General features: G+C 41.2%; 1 protein-coding gene and 1 pseudogene across 2 annotated transcripts in view; both read left to right on the top strand.

The window, feature by feature from the left end:
- The window catches only part of LOC147904148 (protein PAM71-homolog, chloroplastic-like), a 125,262-nt gene extending 106,567 nt beyond the window's left edge, over positions 1-18,695 (top strand). The window contains exons 8-10 of one of the 2 annotated variants that reach the window (XM_087372712.1): positions 17,261-17,311; positions 17,658-17,762; positions 18,142-18,695. In XM_087372712.1, coding sequence (XP_087228838.1) covers positions 17,261-17,311; positions 17,658-17,762; positions 18,142-18,207 — 222 coding nt within the window. In that variant the 3' untranslated portion in view covers positions 18,208-18,695. The remainder of the gene's footprint in view (positions 1-17,260; positions 17,312-17,657; positions 17,763-18,141) is intronic. The other variant, XM_087372711.1, reaches the window with a different exon arrangement.
- On the top strand, positions 957-11,840 carry LOC147904149 (uncharacterized; annotated as a pseudogene).
- Positions 18,696-18,947: the final 252 nt, after the last annotated feature.

Here is an 18,947-nt window from a genome sequence, read left to right as displayed (position 1 = left end):
GACAATATCACTAACACTCTTATCGCAATGGAATATGCTAAATATTCAGATCAAGATGTGTTGGTCATGCAGGTGGATGTGGCGAAGGCGTTTGATACAGTACAGTGGGATTATGTCTCTCAAATCATGCAAAAACTTGGTTTTGGGCCAAAGCTATCTAATGTCGTATATTGGCTTTATTCAAATTCTACTACACAATGCTTTATAGGGAAACATTTGTCTGAGTCTTGGACTCTCGAACGTTCGGTTCGACAAGGATGTCCTCTCAGTGCCTTGCTTTATGCCATCGCTTCACATCCTTTGCTTCTTTATATGGATCACATGGTTGATACTGGACAGCTAGAGGGGCTTCAGATTTCTGGTTCACGACCCTTCATAGCGCAGGCCTATGCAGATGATTCATTCTTCATGCTAAAGAACAGTCCATTGGAGATTCGCCTCTTGATGGATACCCTTTCAGATTTTGGGTTGGCAGCTGGTCTTAAAATTAATTTTCAGAAATCAAAACTCTTGCCTCTCAAGCTTTGTGATTGGCATGCTATTCTGTGGCCAGGCCAGATTATTCAACCGGAAAATATAGTAAGACATTTGGGTTATCCTATTGGCTGGAAAATCAGTAATAAGCAACAAATGTTGTGGGTGTTCAACAAAATTCAGGACAAATTACAATATTGGAAGATTTCCACATGGCCTCTGCATGTACGGCTCCGAATTGTCCAGTCTATTGTTCTAGCTTATGTCCAGTTCTACCTTCCTTTATTACATTGGTCATCTCGAGATCTCTCATCTTTTATGTCTCAAGCCATGGAGATTTTTTGAAAAACCAAGCTTCATAAAAAAGCTTTACGGTTGCTCAAAATGGACTTGCTTTGCTCACCCAGAATGCATGGTGGTTTGAATATAATAAACATCAAATATCATGTGTTGGCAAGAAAGATCACTATGCTCAAAACATTCTTTCAACAAGAGCAGCCTTGGTCTATTATGCTAGCAATTTTGTGTGGTCAGATGCGCACACATGCTTATGGACATTGGATAGTAGATCCATCGGAAGTAGTACTTGGAAAATTTCAAGGTAAAATCCCTGGTTGTCCATTTTCTAATTCCTTGATTCAGGATTGGAAGCAAGTACTCTCTCACATCAAATGGTCTCCTCATCCTGCTTCTCTAGCATCATCACTCAGATTGGAGAGTATTCATTGGAGTGCTGTGTTTTCCTCTCCCCTTGCTGTTCAACAACCCATCAGAGCTTACAATCTTATGAAAATGGGTATCCGGTTCATTGATGACGTTGTAGATATGCAAGGAAATATTCTCCCTTTTCCAGCAGCATGTAGACAATACAACCTGGCAATGCATCATAGACCTATTTGGAAAGCTATTGCTGATCTCCTACTTCCTCTGGTTCCGATTCCGACATTGAATGGCAGTGACAGGCTTCAAGATTGGCACCTTCAGTCTTCAAGTCCAAGCATTTCTTCTAAGCCTTTGCAGTCATTGACATCTATACAGGCTTATAGATTAATATTACCTCCTCCTTGGATTGCCCATCATGCTAATTCTTTATGGCATCTGAACAAATCATTAGCCTGGTGGAAAGGAAGATTGCAAATGATATGGAAGTTGAAAATGCCATTGACGCAAAGACTATTCCTATGGAGATGTATTGTTGGTATTCTCCCAGTGGGAGTGAAATTGGCTAAATGACGAATAGCTTCACCTCTCTGTCCAAGATGTCACCTTGCATCGGAGAGTATTCCGTATTTATTGTGGTTTTGTTCATATTCCAGAGACCTTCTAGATAGAATCTCCTATTTTTTATCTCTCAGATTTCCAGCACACAGGTTCTACAGGTTTTTCTGGATGTATGGCAAACTATCAGCTTCTTTGTCACAGTATTCTCTCTTCTTCCACTGGATCAGATACTGGGCCTTATGGACCCTCTGGCTGCAGCGCATCCAAGCATATCTGAATTCTCCTCTTCAGCATCCTTATGAGTTTTTCAGAGCCTCATTAAGGCAGTCTTTATATGATGCCTTACATGAGGAAGATTTGGATGTTTCTTGTATTCAACTTTTCTTTTACTGTTTCTGATGGATAGGGCTGTAGCTCTATTTTGAGCACGGCCTGGATGTAAATGAATGTTTTATATTATAAGTATCTTGGTTTTACAAAAAAAAAAAAAAAGTGTGTGTGTGTATGTATGTGTGATGCAAAATGCAGTCATTTTATTTTTCCCAGGACGGATGCCACCTGCTGCAGAGGTAGGCAATTGGTTGACCCGAACACTGGCTGGCTCGTTTGTTCGTAAGGTACACTATGCAGCCAGAGGCTTTTTTGAGGTGGTTATGGTAGATGAGGTTCATAGGAAAATGCTTTTGAAACATTCGCCACTCTTTTTTGGGCAGCAAATGGTGCACATTTTGCCATGGTCCCCAACAAGGGTTTATCAGGCTCTGATTCGACATCGATGTCCGGTCTGGGTTGAAGTTATAGACTTCCCGCAATGCATGGCTTCACACTCTTGCCTAAAATTGCAGCAACTTTAGGCAAAGTGGTTTGCCCACCGCAGCCTAACGGCAACTCTAATCGATTTTGCATTCTTTGGGATACTGATAATCCCACACCAGAGTCTTATTCAATCACGGTGAACAATATTGACATGGGAAGTGCATTTTATAAATTGAAATGGGGATTATTTGCAGGGGCTTGTTTTGAATGTAAAAAAATTGGGCACATGGCTTCGCAGTGTCCAATGAGTCAGCATAAAATGCCTCTTGCTACTTTGCTTGCTCAGATGCCTAATAAGGATGCTCCTGCCTCTAGTGGGAATAAAAATAAAGATAATAGAGAGCTTTTGTGAATTAGGATAAAGGCAAAGCCCCAGTTGCTTCAAATGGGAATGCTTCTTTCCCTTTACTTCCTGCTATTCAACCTTCAGCAAAAGGACCAAAAACTCCAATTGATGGATGGCAAAGTCCAAGAAAAGTTATTTTTGTCCGACGACCTCCACCCCCTCGCACTTGGAATGGTGCATCTTCTAGCGGAAATTCTCCAAAGGTCAACTCAAGAATTGGAATCACATGGGCTGGAGTGACAGCTAGCAAAACCCTCTTCCCTGAAGAAGAGGTTGCTGCATTGCTGTCCAATCCTCAGGCGGATGCTTCTTCTCAGGGAAGAGGCCCTGACCCTGAGGTAGAAATGCAGGGTTGACATCCTGAAGGTTGTTGCTGTATATAACTGTTTTTTCCTATAAATATATGTAAATATGCTTGCTCATATCAAATGCCTTACCTTAAATGTTTAGGGGACGTGCGACAGTAGGAAATGGAAATCTGTGTGACTGTATATCAATCGATTTCAGCCTGATATAGTGGCATTACAAGAACACAATCAGCATGTTTATGCAGGAAAGACAGGTCATTACTGCGGCTATGATATCTTTTATGCTGAAGAGCACTCTTTCTCAGGTGTAGTCATTCTGATTCAGCCTGAGCTTCAGCTAGTTATTGCTTAAATGACAATCAAGGCAGATGGATTATTCTTCAATGCATCCTTCAAGGCGAGGTGTTTGAATTTGCTTTTGTATCTGCACCTCAATCTTCTCGGGATAGAAGTGCAATTTGGGATGCCATGCACCGATATCCATGGAGATATCATGCCTTTATATGTGGGGATTTCAATAATGCTCCGCAACAAGGTGACTATACATCAGGAAATACTCATATGTTAACCTCTGAAAGGCATGCATGGTCTCAATTACTGATTCATCTTGATTTGGTTGATCTTTGGAAGGAATTGCAGCCTTTGTCACCTGGATACACTTTTCAACATAATGCCCTTTCTTCTTACGAGGCACGTCTAGATCGCTGGTATAGTGTAGCCCATTTTACATGCAAAATGTGGGTTGACTATGCCTTTGTGCATTCAGATCATGCACCGTTATGGTTGAGGCTATCTTTTCATCATATCCCAGATGATAGACTACCTCAAAGGCGACATCTGATTGTAAACAATAGCTATTTGCAGCATGTTACTTTCAAGGCAATGGCTACTAATGCCTATCAATCTTTGTCTTCTCAAAGCCACTTTGATATTGATAATGCATGGGATTCCTTTGTTTCCAAAATGCAAGTTGTAATTAGAGGTTATGCAAGTCTTACATGAAGACTATGAGGGGAACTGTTGCTTTAGGCTAAATTGACTTGCCAAGACCTCATTGAACTCAGTCACTTTCGTCCTTTGTTCTTGCATGAGCAAACAACACTATGCCAAGCTAAACATTGTCTCCAAATCAATGATCACAGGAAACTTGCCAAATGCGAGACCAGAGCAAGACAAAAAACTTTCATAGATAAAGGCTGTTCTTCCAAACAATTTTTTAAAGGCTTGCATTAGAAGAGATTAAAAACAAACATTTACAGAGTGCTTATGTCTGATGGTTCATGGACTACATCATGGTCACAGCTTGCTTCTGTTTGTTTATATCATTTCTCTCAGCAGTTTGGTTACGCCGATCCTTCTTCACAGCAGGTTTTGTCTGCAAGAAATTTGCTTCTGCAGCATGTTTCTCCTATCATCTCAAATAATCAGGCTTTGGAATTGGAGGAACCTTTTACTGAAAGGGAATTGTCAGATGCAATCAAATCCTGTGGTAGATGGAAATCTCCAGGATGGGATGGTCTTACAGTTGAGTTTTTTTAAGAATATTGGCCTCTTTTGAAGCATACTTTGCTGCATATGGTGAATTCTGCTTGGCAAAATCAGAAAATGCCAGACACATGGAAGAGAGGTCTTGTTAAACTCCTTCCAAAAAAGCAACTCTGTGAATCTTTGGCTGATTGGAGACCTATCACGCTTATGCCAGTTATTTACAAATTTACTACCAAAATGATTGTTGATCGGATAAAAGACTATTTGCATGATGGGTTGCATCCTGCGTAATATGGTTTTGTTCCTCGTAGGCATATCACAGACAACATTGCTAATGCCTATGTTGGAATAAAATATGCCAAATATATGCAGCAGGATGTTTTGCTATTGCAAGTTGGTATTGCCAAAGCTTTTGATTTTGTTCAGTGGGACTTTATTTCACAAACAATGCAGGCCTTGGGATTTGGCACAAAAATGCAGCAAGTTATCAATTGGCTATATCAAAATAGTAAAGCTGCCTGCATACTTTCAGCTATACAAGAACCCAGGCGTTCTTATTTTATATCTTTCAAAGGTATTGCTTCTGTGGCGGATATACTTCAAGATGATGGCACTCTTTTATCTTTTTCTGTGGCTGCTAGCAAGTATGGTTTGGGAACTCATTATCGTCCTTTATGGCACAAAATTTCAGAAATGCTTTAACCTTTCTTGCTGGTACCTCATTTGGAACTTCAGGAGAGGCTTGAGGATTGGACTCTCCATTCTTCCTCTTCTTCAGCCCATCCTTTGAAGTTGTCACACATCACAGTGCCTTCTCTATATAAAGTGTTGTTACCTCCATCTTGGGTTTCTGACAGAGCCAATTCTGTTTGGCATATGGATCGCCCATCAAAGTGGTGGAGAAAGCGGTTGCGTCTCCTTTGGCATTATAAAGTCCCTCTTCGGCAACAGCTTTTCCTCTAGCGAGTCCTACTTGGCATTTTTCCATCTGGGCAGTTACTCGTGCATAGACATATTGCCCCGGCTGTTTGCCACCGATGTCTACATTCTGCTGAATCTGTGCCTCACATTTTCTGGCACTGTCCACATGTGATTTCCTTGCTCTCATTCATCAGGGGATTCGAGCGAGATTTCCTACTGCTACTTTTAGCAGGTTCTTTTGGTTATTTGGTTTTCATCCCGCTAGACAGGGTTTTGATTTATTTTTTGTTTGGGTGCGCTACTGGGCACTTTGGACACTATGGATGGACAGAAATCATAGAGTCTTTGGTGATCCTACTTTTCCATTTTTCTTTTTTTTCAAACGATCTCTGCGGCAATCGTTTTATGATTGCTTTCAGACTTATTTGATTGATCATGATGTATATATGGTTATACTGAGATTTTCGGTTGAGTAGTAGTTACTCCGCTTTTGGAGTACCTATAAATGTCATTATTTCACAGCAATAAAATATTTCTTCTCACTAAAAAAAAAAGTATGTATGTGTGATGCTCGAAAATGGAAACTGGTCTGGCTGTATATATGACAATTGTAGCCTGATATAGTGGCTTTGCAAGAGCATAATCAGCATATGTATGCTGGAAAATCTGGACATTTTGCTGGTTATGACATTTTTTATGCTGGAGAGCACTCTTGATCATACAATGCCTCATTCAAGGCGAAATCTTTGAATTTGCCTCAGTATATGCTCCTCAATCTTCCGGGAATCAAGCTTTGGTTTGGGATGCCATGCATAAATATCCCTGGCGGCATTATGCTTTTATCTGTGGTGATTTCAATAATGCCCCACAACCGGGAGATAATACCTCAAGCCACACTCACATGTTGGCTTCTGAAAAGCAAGCATGGTTTGATTTTTTGCTTCAATTGTCTCTCGTTGATCTCTGGAAGGAATTGCAGCCCATGCTTCGAGGCTATACCTTTCAGCATAATTCTCAGCCTTCATATCAGGCACGCTTGGACAGATGGTATCGGGTTGATCCACAACATTCTGATGCCTTCACTTGTCAGCTTTGGATAGACCATGCTTTCATATACTGTGATCATGCTCCTCTTTGGCTGAGGCTCTCTTTGCATGACTTTCCAGATGACAGATTGGCTTGCAGATGCCTTTTGCTGATAAATAATGGTTACCTTGACCATGCTGATTTTAAAGCCATGGTTTTTGATGCCATTCAGTCTCTTTCTCATTAGATGCACATTGATCTGGATTATGCATGGCAAGCTTTTGTTGCAAGAATGCAAGTTGTTATTCGGGATTATGGTAAATCTTACATGCAAGCCACACGGGAGACCGTGAAGCATGCCAAATACACTTGCCAGAGTTTGACAGACCTCAGTCATCTTCGGCCTTTGTCTTCAGAAGAAAGCATGCTATTATCTTAGGCTAAATTTTGTCTCCTATCGTATGATCAAAGAAAGCTTGCTAAATGGGAGACCCGATCTAGGTAAAGGGCTTTTTTGGATAAAGGTTTCTCTTCCAAGTAATTCTTTAAAAGTTTGCATTACAAAAGATAAGCTGCCAATATTTGTCAGATCCGGATGCCTTATGGTTCTTGGTCCTCATCTTGCTCAGAGCTTGCTGCTTTTTGTATGCAACACTTTTCATCTCATTTTGGGCAGGTGGACATTCTTTCTTCTCAGGTTGTGTCTGGCCGCCAACTTCTTTTGCAGCATGTCCATCCCATCCTCTCTGATGCTCAGGCTTTGGAATTGGAAATTCCTTTCACTAAAAGAGAATTGTGAGATGCTGTTAAATCCTGTGGTAGATGGAAATCTCCCGGATGGGATGGTCTTGCTGTGGAATTTTTTCTTGCTTTCTAGGATATCCTCAAGCAGACTTTGCTGCAAATGGTTAATTCAGCTTGGAAAAATCAGCAAATGCCTATGTCATGGAAAAAAGGACTTGTCAAGTTCCTTCCCAAAAAGCAGTTATGCGATTTGCTCTGATTGGAGACCAATCACGCTCATGCCAGTTATTTACAAGATGAGAGCCAGAATGGTTGTTGATCGTATTAAAGGTTATTTGCATGATGGGCTGCATCCTTCGCAATATGGCTTCGTTCCCTGTAAGCATATCACAGATAATATTGCCAATGCTTATATTGAGATTGAATATGCCAAATACACACATCAGGACGTTCTTGTCTTATAGGTGGATATTGCAAAAGCCTTTGATACAGTTCAATGGGAATTCATCTCGCAAACAATGCGAGCTTTGGGATTTGGAACAAAAATGCAACAGATTATTTACTGGCTTTACAGGGACAGCAATGCAGCTTGCATTCTTTCTGGAGATCTCTCTGCTGATGAGTGGGCTCTTTGTTGTTCGGTCTGTCAGGGATGTCCCCTTAGTGCTTTATTGTATGCCATTGCTACCCATCCTATGCTGCAATATATTGATCATCTCGTGGCTACAGGCTCCCTTCATGGTTTGGAATTGGATGCAAATCGTAGCATGGTTGCTCAAGCCTATGCTGATGATTCTTTCTTTACCTCGAAGAATACGCAGAATGATCTTTCTGCTTTGATGCAGGCTCTCTCTGTTTATGATTTGGCAGTTGGTCTTCATGTAAATTTTCATAAGTCCAAGCTGCTCCCATTGCATTCTAAAGACTGGCAAAGTCTTTTGTGGCCCGGGGAAATCATTCCACCCACTCAGATTGTTTGTAATCTTGGTTACCCTTTGGGGTGGGGTCTCACTCGTCGTCAACAAACTAATTGGGTGATGGTCAAGCTTCGAAAAAAGCTAGAATATTGAAAATTGGCAACCTGGCCTTTGCATGTTCGGCTTCAGATAGTACAGTCCATCCTTGTGGCATATATTCAATTTTACTTGCCTTTGATCATGCTCACCAAGGCAGATCTTGCTTCTTTCATGTCTGCCATTATGGAAATCTTTTGGCGTTCCAAACATGGCAGAAAAAGTATCAAACTGCTTTCAGTGCATCAACTTTGTTCTCCTAAGATGCATGGTGGTTTGAACATCACGAATATCTAGGTGCACATCCTTGCTCATAGGGGAAAAATGTTGCTGCAATTTCTGCAAGGTGATCAGCCTTGGGCTCTTATGATTAGATCTCTAGTTACACATATCAGTATTTTTGCCTTTGGTTACTGGCAAATCAATTACTGGGATTTCTTATTTGGTCGCATCGATGGCACTTTGCCTGGTTGCCCTTTGGTCTCGAGTTTGCTTCTTGATTGGAAGCACGTCCTCTCTCATATGGAATGGAATGGTCAACAATCTTTGCTGGATAATTCTTTGCGAGCTGAAAGCATTCATTGGTCGACAGTTTTTTAGTCTCCACTGGCTTTACAAGAACCTTGTTGTTCCTATTTTGTTTCTTTTAAGGGCATCACTTTTGTTACTGATGTCATTCAGGATGATGGCTGTATGCTACCTTTTTCTCTGGCAGCTACACGGTATGGCTTGGGCTCTTATTATCGTGCTTTGTGGCAACAAATTGCTTATATACTTTTGCGTTTTGTTCCGATTCCTCCTATGGAACTTCAAGATAGGTTGGAGGATTGGACTGACTTCACCAAGGTCCTCTTCTCGTCCTTTGAGGCTATCTCAGATTACGGTACCCGCATTGTATAAAATCCTTTTGCCTCAACCTTGGGTTTCAAAGAAAGGCAATTCTATTTGGCAAATGCATCGCACAGCCAAGTGGTGGAGAAAGAGATTAAAGCAGCTTTGGGCTTACAAAACTCCTCTTCGACAACATATTTTCTTCTCGTCAGTGCTTCTGGGCATTTTTCATTCTGGACAGATATTGGCCCGTAGACACATTGCTCTTGCTCATTGCCACAAATGTTTGAATCCTCAGGAGACTGTGCCTCATTTATTCTGGTTTTGTCCATGTTCTCGTGAGTTCATCGATCTTCTTCGCCAACGTCTGCGAGCGAGATTCCCGACTAGTCTTTTTGGGAAGTCTTTCTGGCTCTTTGGTTTTCATCCGCCCAGACGAGAGTTTCATCTTTTCTTTGTTTAGGTTCGCTATTGGGCTCTCTCGACTTTATGGACAGATAGGAACTTTAAAGTCTTTGGTGATCCCATATTTTCCTTGTTTGGTTTGCGTTCTCTGCAGCAATCCTTCTTTGATTGCTTGCAGACGCATTGCATAGATCATGATGTATATTTAGCATACATTGAGATTTTCAGAGTTGATGTACTTTTGGCTGCCTCGCTTTGAGGTTGCTACTCTTGTAATATAATCAATCAAAAGTTTTCAATAAAAAAAAGTGTGGATGTATGTGTGTGTGTGTGTGTGTGTGTGTGTGTGTGTGTGTGTATGTGTATGTATGTCACAAGCATGCCAACACTCTTTGGAATTTGGATAGGCCTTTATCTTGGTGGCAATCCCGACTCATGAAAATCTGGAAAGCCAAATTGCCATTGAAACAGAGGCTATTCTTTTGGAGATGTATAGTGGGAGCCTTTTCCATTGGGGTGAAATTGGCTGCACGCCGCATTGCTTCTCCTTTCTGCCCCCGTTGCTCTCATCCCCGCGAGACAGTTCCTCACTTATTATGGTTTTGCCCGCACTCTCGCACATTGATCACTCATGTTTCTCATTTACTGCGGCTTCGGTTCCCTTCTATCAGATTTGGGAAACTTTTCTGGATGTTTGGATGCCTCTCATCTCATATGTCTCCATTACTTCTTTTCTTTCATTGGACTCGCTTTTGGGTATTATGGACCATCTGGACACAGAGACTGCATTCTAGGATGGGTCAACAGTTTCCTCAGGCATATATTTTCTTCAGAATGTCCCTCAAGCAATCCTTACATGACAGTCTTGCTGCAAGGGATTTGGATGCTACTAGCCTTGAAGTGTTCTCTACTTGTTTTTGAGTTCTTCTATCGGGCTCTCTTTCGGAGTTCTTTGCTAGTGTGTGGGAGTCTTCCCATATTGTAAATTTATGAGAATATAAATACAATGGATTTTACCAAAAGTATGTGTATGTATGTCTGGGCAGTTACTCGCGCATAGACATATTGCCTCGGCTGTTTGCCACCGATGTCTACATTCTGCTGAATCTGTGCCTCACATTTTCTGGCACTGTCCACATACTTGTGTTTTCCTCGCTCTTATTCGTCAGGGGCTTCGAGCGAGATTTCCTACTGTTACTTTTGGCAGGTTCTTCTGGTCATTTGGTTTTCATCCAGCTAGACAGGGTTTTGATTTATTTTTTGTTTGGGTGCGCTACTGGGCACTTTGGACTCTATGGATGTACATAAATCATAGAGTCTTTGGTGATCCTACTTTTCCATCTTTTGTTTTTTTCAAATGATCTCTGCGGCAATCGTTTTATGATTGCTTTCAGACTCATTTGATTGACCATGATGTATATATGGCTTATACTGAGATTTTCGGTTGAGTAGTAGTTACTCCGCTTTTGGAGTACCTATGAATGTAATTATTTCACAGCAATAAAATATTCTTCTCACAAAAAAAAAAAAAAAGTGTGTGTGTAGATGAGAATGTATATTTGTCCTACCTTGACATTTTCGCTTGATGTATTATTTCAGCTTGCCAGTTTTTTCCTGGATAGATATCTTGTAATATAAAGCATTCAGGGTTTTCACCCCAAAAAAAAAAAAAAAAGAGTGTGTGTAGATAAAAGGATGATGATCTTGTCACCCAAAAAAAAAAAGTTGACGTTTCCCATAAAGAAATATATGATTTCACCAAAACAAGGTGTGTGTGTGTGTGTGTGTGTGTGTATGTATGTACATATATATATGCAAATCAAATGATAATGCTAGGAGCTGTCTAATCTGTGCCAACATCAAGAATCAGTCACGGGGGATTGTCAGAATTGCATGAGACTAACAGAATGCTGCAACAATTGATTACTTTTAAGGATTGAATGCAGCAGAAGGAGCACATAATAATCTGACCAGTAAGGTAATCACACAGAGATAATCCGACCAGTGAGTTACTCTGACAGGGGTCGCTTAACCAAGGTACCTGCTTGCCACAATTTAATGTTGAATTGAATGCAACAGAGACCCCAAAACTTGACAGAAATTGCTGTTCAAAAGAGGATGAATCAACAGTTTGAAGGGGACAGCATTTATCACTTGTCAGACAAGATGTTTACTCCAAAGATCACTTCCAAGAGACCCAAAGAAACTCTTACAGAACTACAAAAGAACAGATGTATGAAACCATGATTCAGTTGCAGAATGAAAACACTAGGCTAAATACTGTGGTAAGTCAGCTAATGAACAACATGAAAGTCCAAGAGGATGCAATAACTAGAAAGAAAAGTGGATTTGGGATATGCCAAAATCAAGAAATAGACAAGAAAATAGAGCAGAAAATGCAAGAACCAGAGCTGTAGGAAGAGTCAAACCAGTGAGTACCAAAATAAGAAAATAACATTGACACAATTGATAACATAGTGAACAGTAAGAAAGACAAGCTAACCACCTTGTTGAGAGAGCAAAAAGAGCAGCAGTAAAAAGATCTAAACGTTATAATTGTGGGGATAGAGGAAAGCAAGGATGAGGACATGGAACAAGTTTTCACCCATAGCTTTCAAAAACTACGCATATCCGGCAACAAGGTGGCAGGAGACCTTCAGAGTTGGGAAAAAAGGAGAAAAGCCCAGGCAGATAGTTGTGAAATCCCAAACATGCAGTCTCGTACTCAAGTGTTGGATCACAGGCACCACCTCAAAGGACATTCCTTATGGGTAAATGAGGATCTCACACAAAGTCAATACATTCTGAAAATCAAAGAGCTCAGAAAAATCAGAACTGCAAAGAAAGAGGGGAAGAATGCTTATATGAAAGATGGAAAAGCCATGATCATACAGAACAGTAAAGGCAGGGAGAAACACGAATAGGAACTCGAGACCCTCAGGATCAAAGTATGGAATATGGGAGGACGGACTTTAGGCAAGGCCATCACACTCATATATTTAGTCCTAGCGACATGGGACTATGAAGGAAACGAAGCTCCAGAACTGCAGGGATTTCTAAAGGCATCAATATGGAACACCAAAGATATTAGGAGGAAGAGGATTCAGGGGTTTGCATGTTAGATCAGCAAGAGATGGGAGAAGTCAGCATAAGTCATCAAGGAGGACCCACACAAGCAGTATATGTGCCTAGAAATAACGGCAAAGAATAGATACATCAGATTGAAAGCATGCTATTTTGCACCTCCAACAAGTGGACTACTTATGGGCCGTGTCATGTGTACTCGACATTACAGCACCCCCCTGCCCCGCCCCGCCCCCCCCCCCCCCCCCCCTCCCCTTCTTTTTCGTCTACTCGGTTCCTATTTTGGCATTTGCTATCTCGACTGCTACACCAAACGCAAGCTCTGATCCTCTTGCCATCACCCATGTCCAAATACACTTTGATGATGGTCTTGATGCAGCCTATGAGAGCCACCTGTCTTGTGAGCTTTTGACCTCGCTTGGGGATGATGCAGACCTCGTCCATGTCTCAGGCACTCTTGTATGAGTGATCTAAGATGCTGCCTACTAGATCATTACCATGCGACTAGATCACAGCATTGCCCTAGTAGGAAGATGCTCATGAATCCATGGTTTGATGCGGAGTGTCAAGAGATGAGATTCCACCTCATAGCAGGCAAGATCAAGGACTTTTGACGATGTCCAAGGCACATCGGATCTCGCGTTGCCTTATGCATCGTAAGAGGCGGGCTTGTCTCTCACATAGGCTTGATGAGGCGATCCTCTTTTTTTTTTCTTTTTTTCATAAAAAAGACTTCTATTAAGTATGAATAAAACCCGCGAGAGTAAGCTCAAAGCAGAAACACAACATGCAAAGCATGTAATAAAATGCCAAAAAAACTTCCCCTTAAATGAGGTAGGAAAAGTCCAAGGTTGAGGCTGAAAATGCCACCACAACCCTATAGAGGACTCTGGGAAGAAAGGGGAGCCTCTCTATTCCCTAACGAACGTAGCTCTCCTAGCAGAGGTCGCTCAAGAGGATACTTGCATCCTCATCCAAGTGGCCATCAATGTATTTATATTATATGTCCAATACTGGCCAAAGTATGGGATGGACCTGGGAATAGTCTAGAGCCTCTATGTATCTAGCTCTCTAGATATGCCATGCTAAAATGCTTGCCAGAATCTTCCAGGAAGACTCCATCGAAGCATGTATCACTCTAAAAGGTAGGAATGGTACATCATCTAGAGGTCATGACTCTACTAAGTGTTGTCGAACTTAGAAAGCCGAAGAAGAGTCATGCCTCTTGTAAAATACCTGCGGGCCTCAGAGGCAAAGCCAAGCAATTGAACCCTAGGTCATGAAGAAGGGGTGACGGGAAAACGTGCTGAAAATCCTAGCAATCCCCTTCCAATTGAAATGATTCTCGTCTGTCTGCAGTCCCATAAGCAATGCTAAACTAATTCCACTGCAGAGTGGCAACGAGGACACGTAGAGTGTGCCCCAACTTGTACCTCCATAAGTTAACTACAATCCCACCATGGCCAAAAGAATAGAGTGATCTGTCTATTCCTGTGGGATTTCCAGAGTCTCCTCCAAAAAACTCTCTGCAAATCAACAGAAATCTAAAAGTTCTTCCAATGAGGAGCCCTTGAAGGTCTCTAGCTTTTGCAATTGATTTGAAACCGCCTGGCACTACTTATAGTGTAACGAAAGAAGGAGAGGCTCTTCTGTCAATGACCTTCATCAATCCATTCCCACTCTCTTGGGTCCCACTGCAAATACTTTATTGGGGCCCCACCATAGAGCTACAATCTCCTTGAACCCAAGGCCAAGAGAAGTGGATCAAGATCTAGGTACCACTGAGAATTCAAGCCATGCTCTGCAAAATGACCCTAATAGGCTGGAAAGCAATCCTCGGAAGAACATCATCTGAAGATCTAGACAGCCTGTCTCCCATTTGGACATAAAAAACCAAGGCATCCTCATTTAGTCATGGCAAAGCAATAACTTGAAGAGGAATGCCCAATCCTAGAAGGCTCCCATCCAAGTGGAACAAGAAATAGGCATATTATTCGTCTCAATCCAATCCATTGGAATGGCTGCATCAATTTGCAGAATCCTTCTTGCACTTCCTTGGAGATGACTTCTACTTGCAATTTACGGTGCTCTGGAAGATTCCTGAAAGCTTTCTAGGATCCTACAGAGGAGGCAGGGCCTCTCTTCCATCTCAACCACTGCATAGAATGTGACTGGCCTAGTGGCCTGCCATGCTCATCGAGTTTGCTATCATTCCACATGACCGGCTGCTTGTCAATCTCTTCCAAAGAAATTGGGAGAATTTTGCAAAGAGTATTTCTGAAGCTGCTCCAAGCTATCAAAATGACTGCCATAAGAGGAGAGGAAGGAAATCTGAGGGGGGCTGACGTAAAATTCCATTTGGTGCTACCCATCCAGTCTCTGCTTGAAGAATGAGTGCATGCCTGCATGCTTTGAATAAAGAAATCCTTCCAAGGCTCTTGCCTAGGCAAAAGTCCCCTTACCAAAAACCTGCAAAGTAATGCCCTGCACTGCAAGTCTGGGTCTATAATATTGAGACCTCTTTCTTTTGTGGCAAGGATCAATGTCTCCCAAGCCACCCTAGCCACAATATGTGTAGTGCCATCTAGCTCATTCCACAAGAAATTTCTTATAGGTCTCCTGAGCTGAGATTTTTGTTAGCTATAGCAGTGAAAGTAAGGGTTATTGTATCTACAATCCATACACTCAGGATTTTTGTCAGTAGAGATGTTTTTGTAGGAATCAGTCCTTGACTGAGTTTGAAAGACTACTGCCCACAAGCTTACTAGAGGTATATGAAGAGTTGCTCCCACTACTAATTGACAGTAGATATGGAACAGCTATTAGAAAATCAATATTTACAGCCTGCACATCAGACTTTGGATGCTCTAGATCGGGGTCATAAATAACCTGTAACACATGATGATGTGGCATATGCAAACTTTGTAGGGCAGTGAGCTGTTAGCTCCTCTCCCCGTTATAGAGCAGCCTTCACAACTACAGTTGAGAGTGAATCATTCAAGAGATTGGCGGCAGATCTTCATGGAGTTTGGCACCCACCCACTGCTATTGTAGTAGCATGAAATCCCGTGTTTCTTGCTCGCAGAAACACATGCGGTACACTATCATTATGTCAGAGACCGATTGCATGTAGGAGAGATCAGCTTGAACTATTGTCCTACACACCAAGATGTGGCAGATCTTTTCACCAAGGACTATCGAGAGAAAGTTTGAACTTTTTCGTAAAAGCTTTAGGCTTACTTCCTTTTGGTGATTGATCCATTTCTCTATACATGTTCACACTAACACCACAGGGGGGATTAGCTAGATTATGAGTAGTGTAGTGTGAACACACCCTTGGGGCCCATTTTCCTCCAGTTAAGAAGTTTTTGTCCCTAGGGTTCATTGTTTCCAGGAGTTTCGGTGTTACGGAGCATGGTGGTAAATGGTGTTTTGAAGTTTCAGCCATCGAAAGAACCCTGGAAACGGAGTTTCAGTTTTTAAGGTGAATAATGTATATACATTATACATGCATATATCATTAAATGAAAACTTCACCAAAGCTCGAGAGATACATCTTTGATGAAGCTCAAAATGAAAGTCATATGCAATGGAACAATTCATATTAAGTTAGGGATTCAGGAAGTAAGGAAATTGTAAGGAAGGTGTAGATTCGAGAGAAGGAAAAGGACCAGCTTCGAAGTTTGATGCAGGTGAAGGACAGGGAGAGCAGCCTGAATTGGTGAAGGAAAAGGACAAGTACAGGAGGAAGAAGCAAAGGAGAGTGGGCGGGAAGCAAAGGAGAGAGGGTGGGTGCAAAAATCGCGATTCATTGACGTAGGAGAATGGTCTGTTGGATGCCGCACATGAAAAATTGGGGAAAGAAAAAGCATTTCGGAAACGACTCAAAAATACCGGTTCACACATTCCAAAACGGCGTTTCTGGGAACTGTTCTAGGGTTAGTATTAGGGTTAGCTTCCTTTGTAGAGGATATATTCCTCATTGTGGTCATTCTTTGTAACAAAACTCCTGCATTCTCTATACATCTCCACATTTTGGTGTTCGTCTCTCACCCCCATTCCCAACAGTCGATTGGGCTCCTTAAGATAATAAAAAGATTCTTTACAAGTATATTCTGTGAAGGTTATCAACCTGACCCACTTAGTCCTCGTAATGCATTCCCTACATATACTTCCTGCATTGTCTATCTAAATGAAAGTCAAACCCTCTTGCTCCCTTTTGTAAGTCAAATGTTTGAGTTTCATTCTCAATCCCTTGACCATTGTCATAGCATAGAGACTTCCAGTTAGTCTTGTTGAGATAGTGCATTTAGTTGAATTGAAAAACTCATTCTCTCTTTTCTCCATTTGCTAGTTTGCTTTCCTAGGATCCATAACTTCTTTTCCTTTTTTCACCGAGTGTCTCTTAAACAAGTGATGGTTGTAAATATTTTTTATAGTTTAGTGTATCAAGAAGCTGATTATGTGATGATAGATGTAGTTTGAAATATTCTACTTGATGATGCTTGTACATTCTAGTGTTTCAAGTCACAAATCTATTTATGAGTTCATGAATCTGAGAAAACAGTTATTTGAAAATGCAGGAGTGGGGAGATAGGTCAATGCTTGCAACAGTAGCACTAGGGGCTGCCCAGGTCAGTTTGGATTGTATGAAAATTCTCCCAATTGTGTATGTAAACATGCTCAGCTACGTTGGGCATGGTGTGCATCCATGTCAAGAAAATTGCATGGATGGTATTATCATTGTCAAGGAGTACTATGATTATTCAACCTTGAAAATACCATGTCTGTGTTTATTCAATCTTGGGCATACATCTTGTCAGCCTCCCCTAACACTTCGAGTCATCCCCTTATAGATTTCAGAAGTAGCACGTGTATAGCATGTTGTTCCTGTTGTCATGAACATGCTTCTTAGCAGTAGTCAGAAACTTTAGAGATAGTTTTCTAGAATCTCAATGATCTTTGAATGTGCCCTTGAAGGCTCCATGGGGTGTTGCCACTGGTGCAATAGCTGGGCACGTAATTGCTACAGGGATGGCGGTTGTTGGTGGAGCTTTCCTTGCACAATATATCTCAGAAAAAGTGGTAAGATGACTGACTAGCCTTATACTGCTCACTGTTATGAAATTGTTCATTTGAAGCAAATTCTGAATTACTTAAACCTAGACAGCAGCTCTGCCTGGTTTATGACACATTTGTCAGTTTTTTTTTTGGTTTTCTAAGGTTCCTTTGCCTTGTCTTGCTCAAATTTATTCTTTGCTTGTTTTATGATTTGTTTGAAGTTTGTAGATTGCAGTTTCTTTAGATACCAGAAGATAACTGTCTAGCCTATTTTGTTGAGTGTAACTTGACCCTTAGGAGTTGAGTTGAATGTTTGTCGGCAAAGCTAATTGCTTGAGATGTCAATCTGTTTGGTAATAGTGTGTTTGTCTCTGAACTTGTTTTCTTGACTCTTTTGGTTCAGGTTGGATACATAGGTGGATTCTTGTTTCTCGCTTTTGCTGTTGCAACTCTACTGGGAGTGTTCTGAACATCTTTCCCTATGTCTCTGGTAATAATACTTGATGATTCTGAAGATGATTGTTTGGGATGTACCAAGATTGCAAATATCTTGAACCATGATGAGTGCCTTAAGCAGGTGCAATGCATATTTTTCATGATGCGCTATGCTTGGATGGGATGGTCACATGGAAATATTCCTTTAGTAGAGATGGACAAGCTGTTTTATAGCTTGCACAAGCTTTTGGGATACACGAAGTCCTTTGTTTCTTGGTGCCTTTGTATAATTCCTTCATTTTGGCTTACATGCATAAATAGTAAGAGAAGCCATCACAAAGTGGATGTCAATTCATCTTACATGGATTTCCAGAATGGGTTTAAGAAAGACTTAGGTCTAGCTTGTTCCTAATAGATGTTCTCCTAAAGCAGTATGTGTTGGCCTAGAGAATCTTGAGATTGCAAAGCTATCTTATTGAGGTTATAAAGAGTTATATTGTATGAAAATTGTGGTGGTCCGATTTGCAGCTAAGCAATAGAAGCTGCATGAGCTCGACCATTATGTTTATCCATTAAAAATTTTGTGGACTTTCATAGAACGGGAACAGACTAGTAAATCACATGCTTTCTTCTGGTGTTTCCTTCAAAGCTCAAGTATTTTGCTGTTTATGCCATTCCAAGCTAGCATGAAATTGAAATTTGAACCTTCTCTATGCATGTACAGGTGGTCTCTCTCTAATGATTTCTTGCGAGTTTCTCCATCTAGCTCAAGGA

Source organism: Dipteris shenzhenensis, chromosome 3 (assembly GCF_047967505.1).
Source record: "Dipteris shenzhenensis isolate YYH24624 ecotype China chromosome 3, Dip_SZ_1.0, whole genome shotgun sequence".
In the NCBI taxonomy this organism is placed as follows: domain Eukaryota; kingdom Viridiplantae; phylum Streptophyta; class Polypodiopsida; order Gleicheniales; family Dipteridaceae; genus Dipteris; species Dipteris shenzhenensis.
This window is presented reverse-complemented; position numbering and strand designations above follow the sequence as displayed.